Here is a 23,042-nt window from a genome sequence, read left to right on the forward strand (position 1 = left end):
GCAGGGCGTGTCCACACATCGATGGGTCATGCACACAACACCTCTGGGGCTCCAACAAGCCTTGAGATCCTTCAGAGATTTAGTCTGGGACCACTAGGTCCCAGTTACCAAGGGTGCCACGAGGAGGCACTCTGGTCTTGAAATGGAAGAGGCTGTATACCGGCAGGAAGGATTTACACACTCTGCCTTCATTTTGCTGGAACTATCTGGCGGCTGCAGCTGAAAACAAGAGATGACAGGCAATCTCCTACTTCACTACAGCACTAGACACATTCCCTGTCCTGCTGTGGAGACTTACCCTCTTAATTTTTATTATTCTTACATCTTTAAATACACCAAATCTTGAATGAAATACAGTCCCAATTATGGTACACTAAGTAATATACAGTGTTGGGCACCGCTAATCAAAAAGTTAGCTTCACTAACTGGTAATCCACTAACTAAAAAGTTAGCTTCCCTTATGCTGAACCGCTAAACTGATAAAGAAAGTATCAGGCAAACTTGCTCGCTGTTGATACATACAAAGTGTCTATCATAATGTTAAATACTGGAAAGTAAGCCCTGACATATGGCTTGTTGGGTTGAGAGAGTTTAGCCAAGTTTCATGGTTTAGCACAGACAAACTTGTTTGCTAGATAGTGCTTGAGTGCTTATTTGCCAGTCTATTCTCAAGAATGCTTATTCATCAAACAATGCTATAGAGTGCATTCATGCTCACACATACACAAAAACAGGAAATAAATTAATGTATCTGTTGCTAGAGGAAGGAAGGATAAAAAATAACTAGTGCCATATGCTTTTCCAGACACCAACATGCTGCCGACTCCAAGCCGATCCAGCCTGCCCTATCAAATACTGCTGTATCTCAATGGCTGGTACATGGTTGCTTTTATCCTTGTGGAGACACTGCTCCTTATCTTCAAAATGTCCATTCTTCCTTACCCTCCTGGAAACATCATAGCAGAGGTATTCCTCCTGGTTTTCTTTGGTGCTATTGAGTGGGTCAGGATATTTATGGGTAAGAAAGGAAACCTAACTGAAACACTCATGTCTGTAGTTCTTTCAGTAATCTTCACAGCACCCTCTGTCCTTGCACTTCTGTACCTGCTATTGTGGCAAACATATGTGCTGAGGCTGGAGGTGATCATGGTGTCTTTTGGCCTTGTATTTGAAGGCGCTGAACTCCTATTTGCCTTACTAGCTGTGGTTACCATCAATAAGTCTGGGAAATCTGAGTTTTTATAATGACAGCCAATTTGCTCCTTTTTTTATTTTTATACTTATTTTCTATACTTTTATAGCCGATTGATTTTCACTGTCCATTTCTAAGCTCCCTCCTTGCTTGTGACTTCAGGGGAATGATTAACTCTAGTATAATGAAAATGCAACCACCTAATTTAATGTGTTTTGTTCATGTGTGTACAGTTAGAACACTTCAGACTTGACACATGGAGGTGACAGTTCTCTCAGCGGTGCTGGGGAACTTTTTTCATATAGATATGTTTGGATGTTTTGTAGAAAGATGTGGAAAAGAAACTCAGACTGTAACAGTGAAATAAATATGGATCCCATGAATAAGTGAATTTTAAATATGTACAAGCCTCAATTGATAGAGGAGGCATTTGATTTAGTGAGGTGGAGAAGGAAATCTTGTGGAACTATCAAAGCTGTGATTTATAAAAGGAAAATTGGCATGGATACAACAATAAGTAAATATACCCCCTCACACATTCACATGCAAAATACCATGTGAATAATAAAGACAAACTATTAGTGATATTTTATTATTCATTTGGTTAAAAATGCAAGACTCGGCAATTATCCCAAAATTAATCATCTGAGAAATGATAGGTTCAGAAATGCCCATTCCACTAATTAATTTTTACCTGTATGTCACACAGAATGCCCCAATATTGTTGAATGTTCTAGGAGTAATCTGTGACTTGGGTGACTTGTTCTGCCACACCCAAGGGCAGGGACATCACCGTGCATCCCTGTGTGGTGGTGGCAATCACATCTCGTGGATCACCCCACCACCCCTGCAATGGGCACCCTGCCTACCTCTTACAGTGCACACCAAAAGGGTTATTCTGAATCTCAATTGTGGTACCACTTATGACAAAAATAACAATAATGAATTGTACACTAAATAAATATTACATGAGTATATGAAATTGGGAAGATTGTCTATAAATATACAAGGCAAACATAATATGATTGATCCTAAAGAGATCTCTTATTAAAGTGCTTGCTGTGGAATCTTTTCATATCATTTTTTTTGCCACCAAAATAGTCGTGTGTGAAACATAATAAATGGCACTCCTAACTTTACAATGGCTAAAAGTATGAGAAAAATATACAAAGTCATAACAACACACAAACAAGTATTGCATGAATAAACTTAGAAGTTAAATGAGGAAAGGCGAGGAAGTGAAGGAAGATGATGTCCCAATTGAACCTTACTTTATCCTCACAAACCATACGCTATGAGAAGTAATCATATCGTGTCAGTACACCGGGGAGGAAAAATGGAAGGAGACTATCAATGAATACAAGAATTATGTACAGAAATCAGTATGTACATACACAAATAATATTCACCTATGTACGTATTGTCCAGCTGTTATAAGAAAGTCTAATAAACCAAAGTACACTATATGAGTTAACTTTTTTTTCAAACTTATCTCATTAGTATAGAGAAACCCTTTTCGCATAAAAAACTGCATTTTCACAACCTGTAAGTTCAGTGCACAGGAAAAAAACAAAAAACTATAATCAACTGTGAAACATTTCAAGGTCATTTCACATAATTGGTGATGCAGTTACACAGCTGCCTTTCATTTTCATCTAAAGCTGACTTGGGTAGTAATACATTTTTGCCAGAAAAAGAAAAAAAATAACAGCTTATTACAGCTTCATCATAATAAGTGTGTCTGCAAGTGCATGATGTAAGTGATGTCACACATACTGTTGCACTTCAATAACTTTTCAATGATGACTAAGGACATTCCTTGACATGCCCAAAATCTTCTTGGAAACACATGTGCTTGCCACTTTATACTTTCATTTCATATTGATTGATATCCAAATCAACATAATTGCTTATGAAAAGCTACTATACTTTACTGTTGCCCTACAATAACTCATCTAGGACTGTCATGCCCCAGACACAATTAGTAATGTTTTGTATCTTACAAAGCGGCTTGCATGGAAGCCACGGCTGCCTCACCAAGTCACCTGTGTGGGAGTGTTGGGGGAGTCTTTTAAGGTAGCTCAGTCTTATCCAGATGACTATTATTTATGTAACTGTTTGAATCAGGTTTTACAGTTGTGCTGTTCTTAAAATCTTAAAAATAGTGTAATATAAAACTGTTAACAACATTTTCTAGTTTTTAAGTGTACAAACTTTTTAACAATTTCATAATATATATTATGTATTCTGGGGAGGACAAAGTGGTAACTTTACCATACAAGAACTATCACCTCATGTACTGTGACACAAGTATATCACAAAGCCAATTATATTAACTCCTGAGTCACGTAAAAGCCACTCGTCACACCACGTTCAAGTTTTAGTTCAGGGAAAGTAATCATTGAACACTAACACTTAGGAAACTCACAAGATCAGTGTCCTGAGAACTGCAGGGTCATTATATTGAGCACTGCATCAGGGAACTGATCTTAAGGGGCTGTCACATACTAAGTGCATTGCCGACAACACAGCTGTATTTTCACCTGACGTCAAATGATGACTACAAGTTGTTCATGGTCATGGTAAAACTTGAAAATCAGAATGAAATTCTTAGAGGTGTTGGCTGTAATGCTGTGTTGCTGGAAATACAGTGTTGTGTGACAGCGTCCTTAGTGAGCTTCTCTTACTGAGTAGTAAGAGGATGACATTTCCCGGTGGTGCTTTACCACCACCAGAGGTATACAACTGATGATTCAGAGATGTCAGGATTCAATATGCACTGCACCTGCAAGTATTGGGCAGGTGCTCACTTTCACTAACTTTATTATGACAGGTGTGCCACTAAGGAAAGGTATGTAATTCAGATAATTCTGTATTTATGGCTCATGAGTCAGCATGATCTAATGACCAGGTTAAGTAGCTACTCCAGTTTTCTCACTACAGTGCATTCAGCTAACTCTACTCAAGAACAGCCAGTTATATCTTGCTTAAAATCAATTAGTAACCTTAGTAAAAGTGCAAGTACTACTCTACCTTGTTGTGGAGGTCAACTAACAATGTTAAGTGCCAGGATTAATTATCTACATTCAGTCAATGGCATAATTATCATTACAGTCATTTTGTCCACAAGTTTTGAGTGTGGCACAGAGCCATCCAGACTGATGGTCCCTCAAGCCCACTGTGTTATGCTTGGTGCACATTGTTCAATTGTTATGATGATAAAAAACAAAACATCAACCTCATATAAAAATATAAATTTAGAGCAAATTTTGTGAAAAAAAGTGAATTCATCCTATTTAACACCAATCGTCACCCTTGCATCATGACTGATTTGAAAATTGATTACTGCATGATTTAGTCGATTATGAAGCGAGTGGTTTGTGTACATTGAGGGGCATATGGTTAGATACACGGCTGTCACCTTCATTTTCCACAACCAATAGGTAGGAACATTTTCAGGTCTTTATACATGCACTCAAGTCACACTCTTACCCATACATACATGTATTTCCTCATTCACAAAAAAGATGCATGGGTGAGCTTTCACACATGCTCTTATCCTTCACAGACACTCATACACACACCATTCATTCTTCCTGTCACACATACAAATACAGATCTGCATATATTGTTAATGTACACAGATAAGCACTCATTAATGTTATATATTTGTCATCACACCTAAATCAATGCATTCATGAAGTCAGTATGATAATAATAGGCAACACTTGTGAAAATATAAATGAAAAACTAAATGTAAGTTGACATATTATACAGTTAGAGTGTTTATACAATAGTCAATCCATGGCCAATTAACATGGCAACTGCAGAGAAATGTGACCAAATGTGAGAACAGCATTATTGACTATTCTCAAGTCTGCCAGCATGCAGTACCTGAGAGAACTGAAATGCACCCTGTACACCCCTCAGCCTGTTCCTCAGGACCCCTGGGGTGAAGACTGCACATGGTTATCACTGGGAGCACTACACCACGTAATGAAAGAGTACAGCAACGGACTACAGATCACTGCTACTAAACCGTTTCCATATCACCGACATATGAATCAATAAACCTGCATAAGGACTTAAGAAATGGAAAACCTGCAGGTATTGCAAAGGTTTTGGATAATTTTTGGTATGTAGAATAGTTCTGTAGATTTTGAGAAATTAAAAAAAGTCTGCACTGGAAAGTCACAAGTTGAGAATGTTACTCTGATAATGTGGTCCTTGTTCAAGCTTGATCCAGGTACCTGAAGCAAACATTTGGCACCCGAAATATTCACAAGGCGCCCAAAGGCATATAATATGCTCCTGAAACAGGAGAAACCTCAAGGCGCTTAAAAGCAAGACCCGCAAGTGGGTAACACTGTTTTCCGACATTCCAATCTACTAACAGACAAACACAAACACAGACAATACACATATACAGGTCATCTAGTCACAGTGAAGGAGGGATTCAAACAGCTAACCAAAGCACCATCAGAAATAGTGAGAAAATGGGAGAGTAGTCCATCTCCAGTCATGACACACCAGGCCTGAGCGACCACTTAAGGCCTTCACACCCCAGACAGGAGGATATTATGCTATGTGAAGACCTAGCTTCACATTTCAGTATGTAAAGCAATAAGAGCCTATTGAATTTCTAGTATTTTGATTGAAAAAAACATGATGTGAAATCTGCTAATATGGAAGTTATTTGTTTTTTTTAATAAGTTACATTTTACAATCTGGTTCTTCCTCCAAGATTTGTGGTAAAGACAAGACAGAATTTTCTCATTTGCTAGCCTGACGGTGCAGAGGTCAGCCATAAAGTTTTGTGCAAGGTGTTTCTCACGGTCTGTTGACGTGCCATCACAACCTGGGAGTTGACCCAACCACAATGACAACACACAACCCCAGGACAGATTCTTCCGAGACCAACGCTGAAACCTTCGACAAATGTCCGACAAGAGTATAGTAATCACAACAGGGTCGCCACATGGCGTGGGAAAGCAAGAGGTTGGCTGATTAGAACTTCTTAAATATGTTTCTGAGAGTTCTGTCCCAATAGTCACAATCAACATCAATCAAAGGCCTGACCAATAAGGTGTTCATTCACTTCACTCTCAGGAGGTGCATGACTTTCATTCAGCAAACTGATTGAAAAATGTTTCCATTAAGATTTTACAGAACATCAAATAAGATATACGAGTGAAGTCAGGCCAAACTTGAAAGTAATGATATACAACATTTTTAAGCTTTTCCTCCTACTTTGAGGCAAGTCATATATTTTTTCATGGTAACCAACATCCGGCACACCTCAGTGCCACTTACTCAAGCAACACTGACACACTCCACCAACACCAACACCATCGCTTCCGGCCGTGAGGTTCCACAACCAACCAATGAAAGTCATCCAAGCCACTTTCAAAACACTGCTGCTGCTGCTGCTGCTGCTGCTGCCTACAATGATATACAATTCAAATTTCCAACAAACTAATTATATACTAACTATGACTTAGGTAACAACTTCAAAATAGTTTAATTTTCTCTGCTGCACTCGGTGATCCACGTAGTACTCTTACAAAAATAGATAACCACAGACCAACCAATCCCTTGGCTCTCAAAAGGAACATATATACAAACAAATTCAACAATTTTTATCCTTCAAAGAAAAAAATCCTGTCAATGAAATCAGATATTGGTGTGGTGAGGCAAACAATGAACCCACCCAGCGTAAAGCATCCAAGATCACAAGGCTTTACATACTTAAGAGGAACAAAGTAAAAATAAAAAATGTTTTTGATATGTAGAAATTAAATGACTCAAACCACTATAAGATACTGGATATTAAAACTCAGCTGATAAACTCTCTCAAGAAAATAACTGTAACAATATAAAATTTCAGGGTGACTGTGTCAGTCTGTAAACCAGTCAGTTTACAACCACTGCACTTCACTGAGAAATTCTGAAAACAGATAAAATACTGCAGCATGCACAAACACAGATATATGGAATTGATATCAATACTTTTTTAAACTCTTCTATAAAACAACAAATTACACATAAACAGAGTGAGTGCGTAGCCTCACCCTAACATCCAACTTTTCAACACCAAAATGAAAGTTTCTTCCCTACACTCAAGTAGTCTCCATCGCACTAGTGAAGCCCAGATGCCAGAGTATGAGCGTGAAGATCACAGACTGGATCACTCCCAACACAAATACGCCAGTTTATTTATCAGTAGTTGCATTGAATGTTGCTATCAAGCTACTCAAGTATATCACGACATCTAGTTTCTAAGGTACCAACCATTCAAGAGACATTACAAACACGGGCACACAGGCACAAGGCCCACGAGATGTGCTTTTAATAACAGCTCAAACAGTATGGCATCACTGTCACGGGCCCATCACCAAGTCATTCCATTATCTGGCCACCCTGGTGCTCCACTTTGCAATGGTGGATCCTGGTGCACACAGTGGAACAATGCTGACTCTTAATTAGCATCCATGTAAGAACCTAAAACAAAGAAATAGTTGCCTGAACATTCCTTGCATAAAGGTAGTGAAAACTTGTCAGTAATGTAAAGTTGAATTGTTGTGAATCAAACCGCTCTCAGTACTAGTCCCTCTTGGCCCGTCGCCCCACACAGCATCTGGGGCCTTGTGAGCCTCGGCGGCATGGGGTTACCAAGGGTACAGGTAATGGCAACAAACTTGGTGCTGGGCATCAATTAAGCGTACTGGCGATGGGAGCAAGGGAGAGAAATGTGAACAGCGGTCAATATGTACATACACGATGTATATTTATATTTATATATATATGTATATGTATATGCCTCATACAGAGCATAAGTCTGTTCTAGCTAGATACTCCAACATATTTGAGGAATGTGTTGCAAAATGACGGTAAGTTGATATATGTACAGACTTATATTGAAATGTCAGTACAAAAATAAATCAACACTAGAAATGTACACTTTTTAAAGTAACAAGCACAAAAGATTTCCTCACAAGTACATGGAGCAGCCAGGAGGGTGTGGCGGGCCCGGTGCTTGCCTGCGTCCCTGCCTCACCTGCTCTCTGGGCGTCCCTCGCCACCCCCGTGGTGAGAGGGCGGTAGGCTCACCTCTACCCTAGCCTAGCAAAATCACGTGATTTTCTGAACTTTCCATCCATGCCAGACTACATCAAGCTGATTTTCTGCCACCACTATCTGTACCTCAATACATTTACTTGATTATCTCAGAGAAGCAACATGATTGCTCTGTCTTGCTACACGCAGGGATTGTTTCGTGTGCAGGTTACGATCCATTCTTTCAAAACACTGAGAGGAGTATAATATGCTTGTGTGTAACAGTAAGTTAACTAAAAGAACAAGTTGTATGCTTTTATGAAAAAAAACTGTTATGCTCAGACTGTTGGTAAAATTTTAGTTAGAGCAATATATGAAACAAAAACTTCAAGTGCTCAGTTATGAAAATAAACCACAGGTAACAATAGCTTGTAAAACAATTCTTCGTGACAAACCGATGGTCAAGTAAGAACAACAGACGTCTGGCAACTCCACATTCGAGCAACAACATGGCATTCTAGTCTAAAGATAAATATTTTTCCCAGTTAAAGTTTGGAAACACCTATAAAATGTTATAATATATCAATGATTTAAAGCCAACAATATATCATCAGTCCTCGACATGATTATGTTGCCAGTGATTGTTTTGACTGACCTCCTACGACACAGCCTGTCCAACCCTAGCTCTGCACACACTGACAAAACCATTTTTTCTTATCCTCTTTGGTGCATTTAATTACTAGTCACAACAGTTTATCCATCTTTATAAAGCCTTTGATGATGTTCTCCTTTTTGAAATATTTTGTTGAATTAAAGTTAAAATAAACTGCAAACTACTGCTACTATTATGAACTGCTTCTCTTCATGTGACTGACAGAATAAAACCAAGCCATAAGAGACCTTGGTGCTGGAACTTTAAATAGATACTGGTATTCATTGTGAACACAAGTACAACAGCCAATACAACCTTCAAGACAGAACATTACAAATCCTCACCACCCCATTGATCTCACACCCAACAAGAGACAATGTGCAGTTCACTTGAAAATCACCAATGTTAGATGAACCAAACTGTTGATATATTACAGTGTTTCAATTTATGACAGCCTAAAAAGGAAGTAAAAATCAATTGATAAAATTGCTCAGGCATTTCCAAGCCCTAAATGCATGCAAAAACAACACTGCAAGATTACCTAGTTGAAAGAATGGGTGTTATCCACAGAGAATAATGAATCAGCAAAACTATGGATATTATGATGGTCTGAATTTTGAGGGTAGAGCGGGCAGCAAGAAAAGGGCTCATATACCGAGCCAGCACACCCCAGCAGTGTCTATGCTACACTGTAGCTCACTAAGATGACTAGTTGTTGTTTATGTTGGCCTTCAAGACAGGTTCAAATATGAAAGCAGAAATCTTGCTATACAATGACTGAATAAATCTTACAGGAGTACCACAGACTGCCAAGTATGTGTATACCACACAGGAGTCTTGATATCAAGCTGGAGGTGTAAGGCCACTACCATGCAGTACTGCTGACAGGACTCTCCACACACCTGGGAGGCTGAGGCTTGAGTAGACCTTTGGTGGATAAGCTGCATCTTAGTTCTACTTGTTTCTTTCTTCACTCGAGGCCTGTGTTGCCATGTATCTCAAAGTGTGGCATGTCACAGTAACACTTTTAAACAAAACTTTTTATAATGATTTTGATGTTTGCATCATGATACATCTTACACATCAGAATGCTCCATCAACACACCTGATTGTCATCTTATTAACAGGCAAAGCAGAACACTGACTGTCCCTTGATGGTCTTACATAACAACTGCTTGCAGTTTACCAACACAAATGAGCACAGAGCAATATAAGAAGGAAAGCCTAAAACAGTCTTAATAAAATATGCTGGAGAGTAAAACTGTTCAAAGTTACCATCACTGATGTCAGTGAGCAATGCAAGATTCCAGAGCACATCTTAAGCTTCCTTCCTTTGACCAGCTCTTCAAGGACTCTTCAATCAGCTCTCCATGGGCTGTGTGCCAATTTTTTTCTGAATGATGCAAAAGGAGATATTGCCATATAGCTAGCTATTACATCCCACCATGTGTATACATTCTCATCAAATGTTACCAGTAACTATGTATGAGACAAACTGCAGTTGAGAAAGTTAATTGTCAGTATTCCACACTGGGAAACTATACACAATATGCTGCTGCTGCTGCTGTGCTTGCTACACTACTATCATACAGCAGAGGCAAGCACAATGGTCTATCACTAAGGTGTACAGAGCCCCAAGCCATTAGGACAAGGATACATTTCCATGGCATTCACAGAGAATATATGGGCAGAGTCCAGACAATGCATGAAAATATGCACCTAACGGGGCCATGGAATGGTTTGGCAGTTATAGTGGCCAAACCCATGAGTTAACAAAGCTGCCTTGACCAAGTGATGGGATTAGACACTCTTACCACAAAAGGTACAACTGTGTACACTCAACAAGGAACAAGTCTTCAGTCCCAGGGCCTGATTGGCTTGAGAAGATGACATTGACTCTTCAATACGGCACTTATCAAGAATATTTTCTGAGGCTGTATCTTTAGCATCCTGAAGTACAGGAAACAGTACAGTAACATTCCTACTGAAATCAGTCTCACAGAAGTGGATACTTTTTTCTTTTATTAGAGTGTACACCTTTTAAGACCAAGACAACTCTGAGAGCAGCACAAAGAAAACTCACTGCATGGGAAGGCAATGAGCAAGACCAGAAACCAAACAGCACCCAGTCCAGGTTCATCCCCACTCGTTGTCATGGAAGGAAGGGCCGGCAGCACTCCGGCCAACCCTCTCCTACAGCTACATATGGCAGGCGAAGCACAACACTGAGAGGTACAGTAACAGGACGACAATGGAAAGGAGACCAGCTCCAACTTCGTACTTTACAAGCCTTCAGACTTCACATTCTGCACCAAAGACAATTCAAGGTCAGCTGAATACATATATTTTTGTCTAATTGCAATATATTCCAAACCTTCTTTCAGGTCAAGTACTAAAAGACTCAGCAACTTCCTACACTTTTGCAATGTCTCATAAAGAGCTTGAGTGTTGCACATCACACCATGGCCGAGTAATTCTGCTGTGGCCTGCCAGACATCAACAACACACCAAACACATTAACACTAGAGCAGAGTCCACAGCACCACAGACTCTTCACCAACAACCCAAACCTCACAAAATATGCCAGACACCACTGACACAACACTCAGGCCAAAGAAACACAAGAAGAGAAATCTGAAACAGTGCAGATGAATGGCAAGGAAAAGTGACTGAGTGCAAGCCTTCAGAAAGAATGACCTGAAGATGCCAACAAGAACCACTTACAAACACATGGAGGCCACACAACCACAACTTAAGGAGAGACTCAAGGCGGTGAAGCCAAACTCTCACAAAGAAGCCTTCAATCTCTCCTCCACAGAGACCACAAATAATGGCAGCCAAAAGGTAGCATCAAAAACAACCTTATGTCCCCCTCAGCCGAATAATACAAGTACGTATACCAAACCATCGGAAAACGTAACAATACTTCACAAGCTACCTACGACTCGAGGAGGACGTGCCACCGACAAACTTGCTCTCCCCTCGAGTCTCTCATTTGGTTCCAGTGGGCGAGCTCCTCCTCCCCAGAGCTGTTCAGGCCAAGAGCGAACCAGCCAATCATGTCTTTCCTCTTCATGCTCCTCTTGGTGTACACTGAGGCCATCAGCGTAACATCAGGCAGCTGGAACAGTGCAACCTGGAAAAAGGAATGTCAGTCAGTACATCATACCACTGACACCACCTCCAACACCACCATCATCATTATGCATACAAATAGTGGTGGAGAGAGTGAGAGAGGAAGAGAGAGAGGGAGGGGACAGACTGGCACTCACCTGGAACATGAACGTCTCCTTGAAGAGTGGGTTGGGCTGGCCACGGCGGACTGAGGTCTTGCTGTGTGCGATCTCCTGACCACTCGATGACATGAGGACCAACTTGACATAGGTATCGGGGGCCCGCGTGTTGGCTGAGTTCCTGAAATCATCACTGTTCCTGTAAACGACCGCACAGCCATTACCACCTCCTCCTACCTAACCTACAGCCCGTCAGGTGTGAGGGACCTGCTTATGGTGGCGGCAGGCCCGTCAGTCAGTCATTATTGAGAGGACTTGCTGGGTCTCTGAGTGAATTACTATGAGAAAGTCTTATGAATGGACTTCCCCAACCCCAGAGTGATTATTTCTATGTATCTGTGGTTCTGACCCCTTCGAGCTCTTCCCATTGTGGACTAGCTCTCGGAGGTTGGCTGCAGAAGTGTCTCTATTTCTCTCAGTTAATAGTTTCCTTTTTGCATCTCCAACAATCCTCCTCCTAATTCTCTACAAACTCCTCATTTCTATCAACCTGTCATACTGATGGTCTCTCCTGCCACCCTCTGTCTTTTTTTTTTAACAGCAAAGGAGACAGTTCAAACACATAAAAAAAAAGAAAACAAAAATGAAAAAACAGCCCGCTACTTAATTAAACACTGCATAAAATCATCTTTCTGCTTTGCCATCCCCTGAATAAGTTACATTTCAGCCATGTTACTACTCTGCACTCCCTATCACCCCTATATATTACTACAACTCAACACATCTTTATTCCTCTCATAACACATCCCACCCCATCATGCAAACTTTCTTCTTAAGTAGCTCATCTGTACTTCACAGTGCCTTACCTGTTGTGTCTCAAGCCATCATCATGTTTCTAGGCCATTGGTGAAGACTTGTCAAACTATCAAGACACCTCGCCAGCCCAAATTGACCTCTCTTTTGGCTACTCTTTACTTATTACTTTTGTGGGAGTGGCGAGTAGCGGGCTTTTTGGTGTGTATGTGTGCTCTTTTTTTGCCCTTGAGCAGCTTCCTTTGATGTAAAAAAATAAATAAATAAATAAAATACTATACCTCAATCTCCCTCTCTACCTCCATGTGTCTGTGCATCAGTAACTGTTACCATACACTCATTCACAGCTGCCGTCTTCACTAAGAATCCTTAATTCCTTCTAATATTGCCGATTGTCAAAGATATCCAGATTATCATAATTTACAAGTATTTTTATGATAATATTTTTAGGTGGGGCAACCTGATGTTAAAAAAAATATTAGACTTTCAGTGAAGGAAGCGTAATTGTCACTCAAAACAAGTCATAAAAAAATAAATAAATAAATAAAAACATAACCTGACACCAACATAAACAACACTCCCACCCACACATGCAAAGCCTCCTGCAGTGCATCATCATCATCATCATCATCATCATCATCATCATCATCATCATCCTTACCTGAAGTGTGACCCCTTGATGACCTCCACCGCCAGCCTGCCCGTGGTGCCATTGTAGGTGAGGCCGAGGAGCAGCTCTGGCACCCCGCTGTGCACTGAGTGGGTGGAGCCGGTGGAGTCGCTCCGAGTCAGGCTGCACACCTCCGTACGGCTCTCCGAACGCTGGAGGGAAGGGCACAGGGTTACCGCTGCTCCTCATTTTATTTATTTGCTTGCACTAATCTATACTTGATTTCCATTGTCTGATACATATCGTTTGCCTTTACAGTTTCTGGCACATTTTTATTTCACGGTAATGTATCCTTTCTTTTCATGGCCCAAAGAGTAACTTAAAACATGAATAAGTAGTTGGAGAGTTCTTTTAAGTTATGATTAGGAAATTAGTTTTACCAATGTGCCCGTGTGTGTGCTGGAATGCAACCTGATTGTCATGTACAGCAAGAATTTTCCATTTTATAATTTAGTCCTCTTTAAATGAATTTAGAATAAACTCTCATTAATTTAGCTCATGTTCAGTAAGTACAAATACAGCTAGGTAAATTAGGTAAATACCCACACACACACACACACACACACACACACACACACACACACACACACACACACAAACACACAGATATTCAAGGACTCACAGCCAAGTTAGCACGAGGTTCCAGGGTGAGCCAAAAAGTATTCCCAAGAGTGAGGTTGATGGAGGCAAAGGGAACGATCACTTCTCCGAGCATCTTCTCCCGCCTCATGCGCTCGCAGCCGTACAGTCGCAGTCGAACCCCAAGCTGCTGCACCTCCTCTGTGGGGGCGACGAGAGGGAGAGTAAGAGGACATTTTGCCTCTCCACTACCCTATGCTTTCCTTCTTTACATGCATATCAAAACTAAAGACCAATGGAAGATGGGAAACTATATCAGGGTCTATGGTGAGGACTCTCCTATGGATGTGAGAAAAGGGCAAGTAATGAATAATTTTGCTCTTTTACTAACATACACCTTCCTCGCTTCAACATACAAATAAACAACCACAACCAATAAAAGGAGAGTTATCAAGGTTTATCTGTGCGTATGTCACTTTTGTGGGTGTGAGAAAAAGGGTGAGGAAGAGATCAGGAACGATGAAACTGCAACGAAGAGACATCACCAACCTGGATTAACCTTGGTGAACACAAAAGCCTCGTTGAACTGTGGGTTTTCTCCCGGCCTGATGCGGGTCTTGTGTTTCTGCTTCCTGGCCGGGAGGAGGAGGACCCGAACCTGGCAAGGAGAGAGGTGTGAGAAGGATGGCAGTTGAGAGGAGCTAGAGTCATACAAGTAGAAGGATGGCAAGGAGAGAGATGTGAGAAGGATGGCAGTTGAGAGGAGAGTCATACAAGTAGAAGAATGGAGAGTCATACAAGTCATACAAGTAGAAGGATGGCAAGAAGAGAGGTGTGAGAAGGATGGCAGTTGAGAGGAGAGGCATACAAGTAGAAGAATGGAGAGTCATACAAGTCATACAAGTTATACAAGCAGAAGGATGGCAAGGAGGGAGGTGTGAGAAGGATGGCAGTTGAGAGGAGAGTCATACAAGCATACAAGTGACTCATGTGTTTTAACCTGCATATCTCACCTGTGTGCTCACCTGTGTGTTCGCTGCCCCGCCTCGTTCCTTGCTGGGGACTTCCTTGGCCTGGAGGATGTGCACCGTGAGTGTCCTGGTGGGCAGGTCGTAAGCAAAGCCCGCCTCAATGGTGCCGCACCTTACCAGCAGCGCCTCGCCCACCGTCCCATCCTCACGGCACTCCTGGTACAACGATGCAGGTGTTAGAAAATGTACATGAGCTACATCACATGAGTCAGAGGTGTTAGGGTGTGTCTGCTAATTCATATTCCCAGTTTTATTTTTATTTATTTTTATTCATTTATTATTATTATTTTTTTTACAGCAAAGGAGACAGCACAAGGGCACAAAAAAAGGATACAATATAAAAAGCCCACTATGTAGTATTTGTATCAGGAAAAGAGAATCTGGGAAATTGAAGTGAAATTAAAAATAATATAATACGTATGGCCATGTATGTACCAGGAAAGGAGACACTGGGAAATTTAAGTGATATTGAAAAGTAGATAACATTGCTAAAATAATGAATCAAACCCAATTTTAACAAGATTTAGTAGTGATATGTACCTCAGTTCGAAGGTTCAGTCTGTCTAGTCCACCTCAGTGATTAAATTTATGACAGGTGTGAATGGTGAGTAATGGAGGTGTTTTATTGTTTCTGATCAATGAATTAAAGAACCACATAGGCAGAACGTTTTCCTCTTTTTCTATCTTTTCCTTTCCCTTTTCCTCTTTTTCTATCTTTTCCTTTCCCTTTTCCTCTTTTTCTATCTTTTCCTTTCCCTTTTCCTCTTTTTCTATCTTTTCCTTTCCCTCTTCCTCTCTTTTACCCTCTTCTTTTTCCTCTCTCCCACCCTCTCCCTCTTCCTCTCTCTCACCCAGCCCTTTTCCTCACCCTCTTCCTCTTCCTCTCCCTCACCCTCTCCTTTTCCTCTCCCTCACCCCCTCCCTCGCCCCCTCACCTGGTGGTAAGTTCCGTCATAGGGAGAGCGGCCGGGGGACATCTGCCTGTACGCCCGGGGGTCCCTGTGTCGTAGCGCCCGGTGGGTCAGAAGGTCATCGTCGCCGCTAGTGGTGGAGCCCGAGGAGGAGGCGGATGAGGAGGTGACGCCCACCCCCACAGGCTCCTCCTCGCCTGAGACGCCTGCACGGCCTTTCTCAGCGAGGGAGATGAGGTCGGCATTAGCATCACAACCCGAGAAGGTGGTGTCGCCGCGACCTGTGGGGTGAGTGAGGTGCTTGTGTGTCTGGTGCTGCTACAAGTGGCCATGAGGCTGCTGCTGCTACTGACACACACTACAATGATTCTACTACAAGCACCCTTCCCGTGGGCATTACTGCTACATAATCACTACTACAACTACTACTACTACTACTTATACTGTTACCACCACTACTACAGTTACTACATGTTGCATAATCTCTTCTAACCTAAACAATACTTCATTCATGAGTAGATCATTGTACAGTGAGACTTTATTTCTTCAATGGTTCACTCATCATCAACTTTGTATATGTATGTCTGTGTCTCTTGTTCATCAAAAGCTGTTCACCACTCAATCCTGGAGGGTGGCTCTCAGGTTCTACTTAAAACCACAAAGTGTGCAGCAGCTAGATTTTTCAGGAGGTGCAATATACTACAGTGATTCTTTGCAGTGTGTTTTGGTGATTTTCTAGTGTGAACAAAGTGGTTGAGGATCCTGGTTCTGTGCTGGCAGAGGCTGGGAAGTGTGAGCAATCCGCACCCCCATCTATCACTCTATTAGTCCAAGCGCCACCCGAGAATTAAATTCATTGAAGAGCATTGTCATGTTAAAGGGGATGGGCCCGGCTGAGAGGCTGCCAGGAGTGGTGCTGTGTTCCCCTTCCAGCCCAGACACTGCTACACGCCACAGGGGACACAAACTCGTTCTTAAAGCACCACATGACTGAATCACTAAATATTCTAGTGAAAGTAAAGTTAAACAGCAGGAGTCTCCACCTTTCATAACTCTTAAGAAGTTAAATGAATATTACTCCAGCTTCATAGTGCTACATAAAGCAAGAGAAAACTAACAGGACCCTCCCTCATAATTGCTGCTCATTAGTATCGTTGCCTCAAGCCATTATTTTATGTTTTAGTTTCACAGTCCAAACATCATATTCTTAAGTCTGTGAGGAACTTTATGTGGCGAGGAATTGTAGTTTTAACCTGGTAGCTGCGGGGATCATGTTTCTTAAAGGCCCCTCTAAGCGAGAAAAATGAGAAAAAATCATCACTCACACAAACCATTTCATAATATATATCAACGCATTTGTGATCAGTTTATGCATCATCTATTTTGGGGGGTCTTTATCATGACAAAAATTTGGCCCGTCACTGATACACGGTGAAGTCACAAATTTAGCCCGTTGCTGCTACTGGGTTAATCTAATATCTGTCCATAACTATGTACCTAGCTTATTTTTCAGACTATAAATATGTATCGCAACTGTTTCCATTATAGTTTAACAATACAGCTGTTACTATGAACTATGCTGTACAATGACATGCCCACCACCAATAGCATGCCCGGCTAGGAAATACATAACTACTACAATTACCACCACTACAACCACAACAGTTACTATGAGGCTGCTACAGTGACATGCCTACTGTACTAACTGCATGCAAGACAAGGAAATACAATGGAATAATTATGTAATCACTGATATATCAAACACAGAGCAACAAAGAGACCTCCATCACTTGCCCCAAGACTCATCTCATTTACCCATTTCCTACTTCCTCCATTTCCCATTTCCCAATTTTCTATTCTCCCCATTTTCCCATTTTGCTATTTCCCTACTTCCCATTTCCTATTTCCCCCCATTTTCCTCCTTTCCCCATTCTCCCCATTTTCCATTTACCCAATTCCTACTTCCTCCATTTCCATTTCCCAATTTCCTATTTTCCCATTTCCAATTTTCCCCATTTTCCTCATTTCCCCATTCTCCCTATTTTCCTCACTTCCCCATTTCCCATTTCCATCTTCCACATTTCCTCATTTCCAAATTCCTATTTTCCCCATTTTCCCATTTTCCAATTCCTATTTTCCCCACTTTCCTATTTCCATATTTTTTTCCAATTTCTAATTTTCTCCATATCCCCATTTTACTATTTTACCCACATTCCCATTCCCAATTTCCCAATTTATATTCTCCCCACTTTTCTATTTATCATTTTCCTATATCCCCATTTTCTCAATTTCCCACACATCCCATTTCCTATTTTCCAACTTTACCCATTCCCCATTTTCTCCATTTTTCTCATTTTCCAATTTTCTCACTTACCCATTTCTAATTTTCTACATATTCCCATTCTCTATTTTCCCATTTTCCAATCCACATGCCCATTTCCTATTTACCCATTTCCCATTTCTTATTTTTCTTACTCTCCATATACCATTTTCCCCCAGTTTCACTTTTCCCATTCTCCCCATTTCCCCATTCTCTTTTTCCTCGTTTCCCCATTTCCCACACTTCCCAATTTCTCACCAACCTCAAGACTCATCTGATGACATGACCCCATTTGCCTATTTCCCCACATCTTCATTACCCATTTCCCCATTTGCCATCTTCCCCATCCCCCATTCCCCATTTCCCATTGTCTTCACTTTTCTCTCTTCCCCAATTTCTTATCTACAATACCCTATATTTTCCCCATTTCCCATTTTCCTCACTTCCCATTCTCCCATTTCCCCATATCTACAATCTCCTATATTTTCCCCATTCCCCAATTTCCTCACTTCCCATTCTCCCATTTCCCCATCTCTACAATCCCCTATATATTCCCCATTTCCCCCATTCCCCTACTCACCCGTAGAAGTGACCCCATTCTCCGGCGCCGAGTACTGGGAAGGCGACCTCGCTGGCCCGAACTGGTGGTAGTTGTGGTGGCCGTAGTGGTTGTAGGCGTGGTAGGCCGAGTTGTGGGCGGCGTGGGGGTGGTGATTGTCGCGGAGGCCCGAAGGAAAGCTCTTAGAGGAGGAGAGACGCTTGGCCGCCTCCTCCTCGCTGTCGCTGGAGCTCTCACCTTCGCCATAGTTGTAAGCAGCACCTGCAGAGGGTTTAACATGAGGTAGTGTTGATAGATTCAGGTTCATATACTATACCTACATGTGTATTGTATATATATAAAAAAAAAACGTCATAGGTTGCTAAGGTAACCCACATCTCCTCCTCCTCCTCCTCTTCCTCCTGCTGTTCTCCCTCTCCATGGGTAACACACATCTCCTCCTCTTCCTCCTGCTGTTCTCCCTCTCCATGGGTAACATACATCTCCTCCTCTTCCTCCTCCTCCTCCTCCTCTTCCTCCTGCTGTTCTCCCTCTCCATGAGTAACACACATCTCCTCCTCCTCCTCCTCCTCCTCCTCCTCCTCTTCCTCCTGCTGTTCTCCCTCTCACCCCTCTCCCTTTCACCTCATCTTCCTTCCTTCCTTCCTACTTGCTTGCCAGATTTGAATTTCATGGAGAAGGAGGAGGAGGAGGATAATAAAACAGTTGTATAATCACATTCTGCCCTGCCTGGGGGTTGGGATGGCATGTTCCTCCATTCTCCCTTGTTGTTTACCTGCAACTACAATAAACTATCAATCAATCAATCAATCGTACCGGGCTTCCATTATAACTGTTTCCTCAGGCCATAGAAATGATTAAACGGATTTCCATGGGTGGTTTTTTCCATTAAGATGCATAGGTCCGATAAAAATATCACTAGGATCACAAAACAGTGGGAAAAAAATAAAGCACAGAGAGAGAGAGAGAGAGAGAGAGAGAGAGAGAGAGAGAGAGAGAGAGAGAGAAAGGAAAGGCAAAAGGGTACGTGCAACAGGAAAAAGATTGCTCCACACACTCTAAATATCATCATGACACACACACACACACATACACACACACACACACACACACACACACACACACAAATAAACACTAAACATTCCCCCCCCCCAAAAAAAAAAAAGTAGGCCTATTAATTTAAGTGTTTCAGACAGACATGAAAAAAAAAAAAAATGAAACCACCCGTCAAACTAAAACTAAAAGTACGTCTACATCTTAGGAACAACAACAACAACAACAACAACAACAACAACAACAACAACAACAACAACGTCTTCTGTCGTCTTATCAGTGAATCGTTGACTGACACTCGAGGCGGCAACGACAAGAGAGAGAGAGAGAGAGAGAGAGAGAGAGAGAGAGAGAGAGAGAGAGAGAGAGAGAGAGAGAGAGAGAGAGAGAGAGAGAGCGTAGCATTCCTCCAAACACTTTTTTTCTCTTTCTATGTCTTTCCCGCGCCTCGGAGGAAGAGAAAGCTCTGTTAAAATCAATAACAGAGAGCATTGCGTCTTCTTGCTTCGTTCATTTACATGCGATAGGTTTTGCGAATCCTCTGAAGGGCGCGCGGCAACTCTGCTCACATGACGCAATTGTTTTTACCACACTCGTAACACCAGCACATTAATTGAATATCGTAGGTGGCTAATAATTATCTATCTATCTATCTATCTGTGTGTGTAACTATCTATCTTAGGTCCACATGTCAGTCTATCTCTCTACCCATCTCTCTATCTATCTGTTTATCTATCAACCAATCGTTCTATCTATCTTTCATCTTTCTATTAGTCTCTCTCTATTAGTCTATCTATTTACCTATCTATCTATCTATCTATCTTTCATCTTTCTATCAATCTATCTCTATCAGTCTATTTATCTATCTATCTATCTATCTATCTACATACCTATCTACCTGTCAATCAGTTAATCAAACAATCTAACTCTCTATTCCTTCATATACTTCGCTACCTACCACCCTCTCTATTCCTCTACATGTCTACCTTTGTTTACCTTTAAGAACTGAACATCTTAATCCCTCCAGTCCTGGTATCCCTTCCCTCCACCTGGCTCACCTGTCCCCCGCCCACGCCAGGCAGCTCAAGGCCACCACCACCTCCGCCTCGCACAATAATGCATTCCTGAGCCTCGTGTGCATGTGGGTGTGCATGTGTGTGTGTGTGTGTGTGTGTGTGTGTGTGTGTGTGTGTGTGTGTGTTTGTGTGTGTGTGTGTGTGTGTGTGTGTGTGTGTGTGTCCGTGAATTTTGCTTGTCCCCAATGACCTTCACCCTTCTCTCTCTCTCTCTCTCTCTCTCTCTCTCTCTCTCTCTCTCTCTCTCTCTCTCTCTCTCTCTCTCTCTCCGCACCTCAAGCGATATGAAATTTCATCACAAAGAAGCAGTCCGTTTTTGCGTCGTTTCTTTACCTGCGTCACTCCTGTTAATTAGCGGAGGAAAGGTGAGAACAAGGGAAACCAGGTGAGTGAACCTTGAGATATTAAATACGCATGTGAATGGCAAGAAAAAATACATGGAGAAGAAAGGAAAAAAAGAGGGAAAATATTGCACGAGGTCAAGAGAAAATGCGAGGAGACAAAACGGTGAGAACAAGACAACCAAAGGAAAGTCAAATACGAATAAATGAAAAAAAATGGAGGAAAAATGAGAAAATAACTTGAGATAACAAAGAAGAGATGAAAAATGTAACTTGCTAACGACACACACGAGGGAAAGGAAGGAACCACGGAGGGAAATAAGGAACGCAAAGGTGTGAAGGAAAGGTCGATGTAATAGTAAGGTGTTTTATGAAGGTGTAACGGAAAGGTGTGTAAATTGAAGGTGTGATAATAAAAGGTGCAAATCAAAGGTGTATTGTAGATGTGTGGTGTCAGACTGCATAGGTAAGGTAAAGGTGAAGTGAGAAGCGATGAAGATGGAGATTTAGCATTGCGTGTCTCTTCAAATATTCGTGTGTGTGTGTGTGTGTGTGTGTGTGTGTGTGTAATTCAACACAACATGATCGCGAGTTAGACTCAACTGAAAGAATCCGGCCTGAGCGGGCTCGAACCGCCGCCCTGTCAGACGTAGCCTGAAGCAGACTGCGCAGTTACCAGTGCCATGTGTGTGTGTGTGTGTGTGTGTGTGTGTGTGTGTGTGTGTGTGTGTGTGTGTGTTCAATGCATGGACCCACTAAACTGTGAACGAAGGAAAAAAAATAATGCGTCTGAAGCCAGGAACTTTGCACTGCGTCAGGAAGGCATTACGCAACGCACTCAGCGGCCCCTTGCGCTCTCGTGTTGGACATTAAAACTTATCCCACGCTTTACTACATAAAAGAAAAAGTAAATAATAGAACAGCGTCACTAGAACAGCACTGCAATAATGTTTTCGAGATTGACAGTTTCATGGAGAGTGAGGTTAGGTGGGGTTAGATCCACAGGAACTGCCTTGTATAGACCTACTAGCCTCTTGCAGACTCCTTATGCACTTATGTTCTTAGCTGGTCCGTTATTTACTAAGAGCTTCCTACGCCTATAACGATACAATGTGGTGGGCGGATTTTCTCTGTATATAATTCTAAGAGCGTGATGACACAATAGGGTAGTTTTTTCTCTACATTATTCCAGGAACACGATAATGACACGATATAATATGATGCTTTTTCTCTCTACATTATTCCAGGAACGCAATGATGACAATATAATCTGATGTTTTTTTTTCTCTCTACATCATATTCCAGAAACGTAATGACACAATATATTAGGGTGTCTTTTATCTCTACATTATTTTAAAAACGTATAATGACACATGATACGGTGGATTTTCTCTCGCCTGTAATGAGGTAAAAAAAAAAGTTGTATACAGTCTCGTTCACCTAATTTCTGGGAGACGACCAACGAGGCCACACGATGAAGAGCGTCGCATTCCAGGCAGCGGAGAAGCAAGCAACTGGAAGCAATGCCTGACAGTCTTGCCCCGGGCTGAGTGGAC

General features: G+C 41.7%; 1 protein-coding gene across 4 annotated transcripts in view; it reads right to left on the bottom strand.

Annotated features, from left to right (window-relative positions):
* Nucleotides 1-1,768: 1,768 nt before the first annotated feature.
* LOC126991207 (synaptotagmin-14-like) overlaps nucleotides 1,769-23,042 on the bottom strand; it is a 62,341-nt gene continuing 41,067 nt past the window's right edge. Inside the window, exons 3-10 of one of the 4 annotated variants that reach the window (XM_050849981.1) lie at nucleotides 19,038-19,277; nucleotides 16,162-16,418; nucleotides 15,209-15,382; nucleotides 14,745-14,853; nucleotides 14,239-14,396; nucleotides 13,608-13,768; nucleotides 12,173-12,332; nucleotides 1,769-12,036 (exon numbers count right to left, since the gene is read on the bottom strand). In XM_050849981.1, coding sequence (XP_050705938.1) covers nucleotides 11,839-12,036; nucleotides 12,173-12,332; nucleotides 13,608-13,768; nucleotides 14,239-14,396; nucleotides 14,745-14,853; nucleotides 15,209-15,382; nucleotides 16,162-16,418; nucleotides 19,038-19,277 — 1,457 coding nt within the window. In that variant the 3' untranslated portion in view covers nucleotides 1,769-11,838. The remainder of the gene's footprint in view (nucleotides 12,037-12,172; nucleotides 12,333-13,607; nucleotides 13,769-14,238; nucleotides 14,397-14,744; nucleotides 14,854-15,208; nucleotides 15,383-16,161; nucleotides 16,419-19,037; nucleotides 19,278-23,042) is intronic. The other 3 variants (XM_050849982.1, XM_050849983.1, XM_050849984.1) reach the window with 3 other exon arrangements.

Source organism: Eriocheir sinensis, unplaced genomic scaffold (assembly GCF_024679095.1).
Source record: "Eriocheir sinensis breed Jianghai 21 unplaced genomic scaffold, ASM2467909v1 Scaffold251, whole genome shotgun sequence".
NCBI lineage: Eukaryota > Metazoa > Arthropoda > Malacostraca > Decapoda > Varunidae > Eriocheir > Eriocheir sinensis.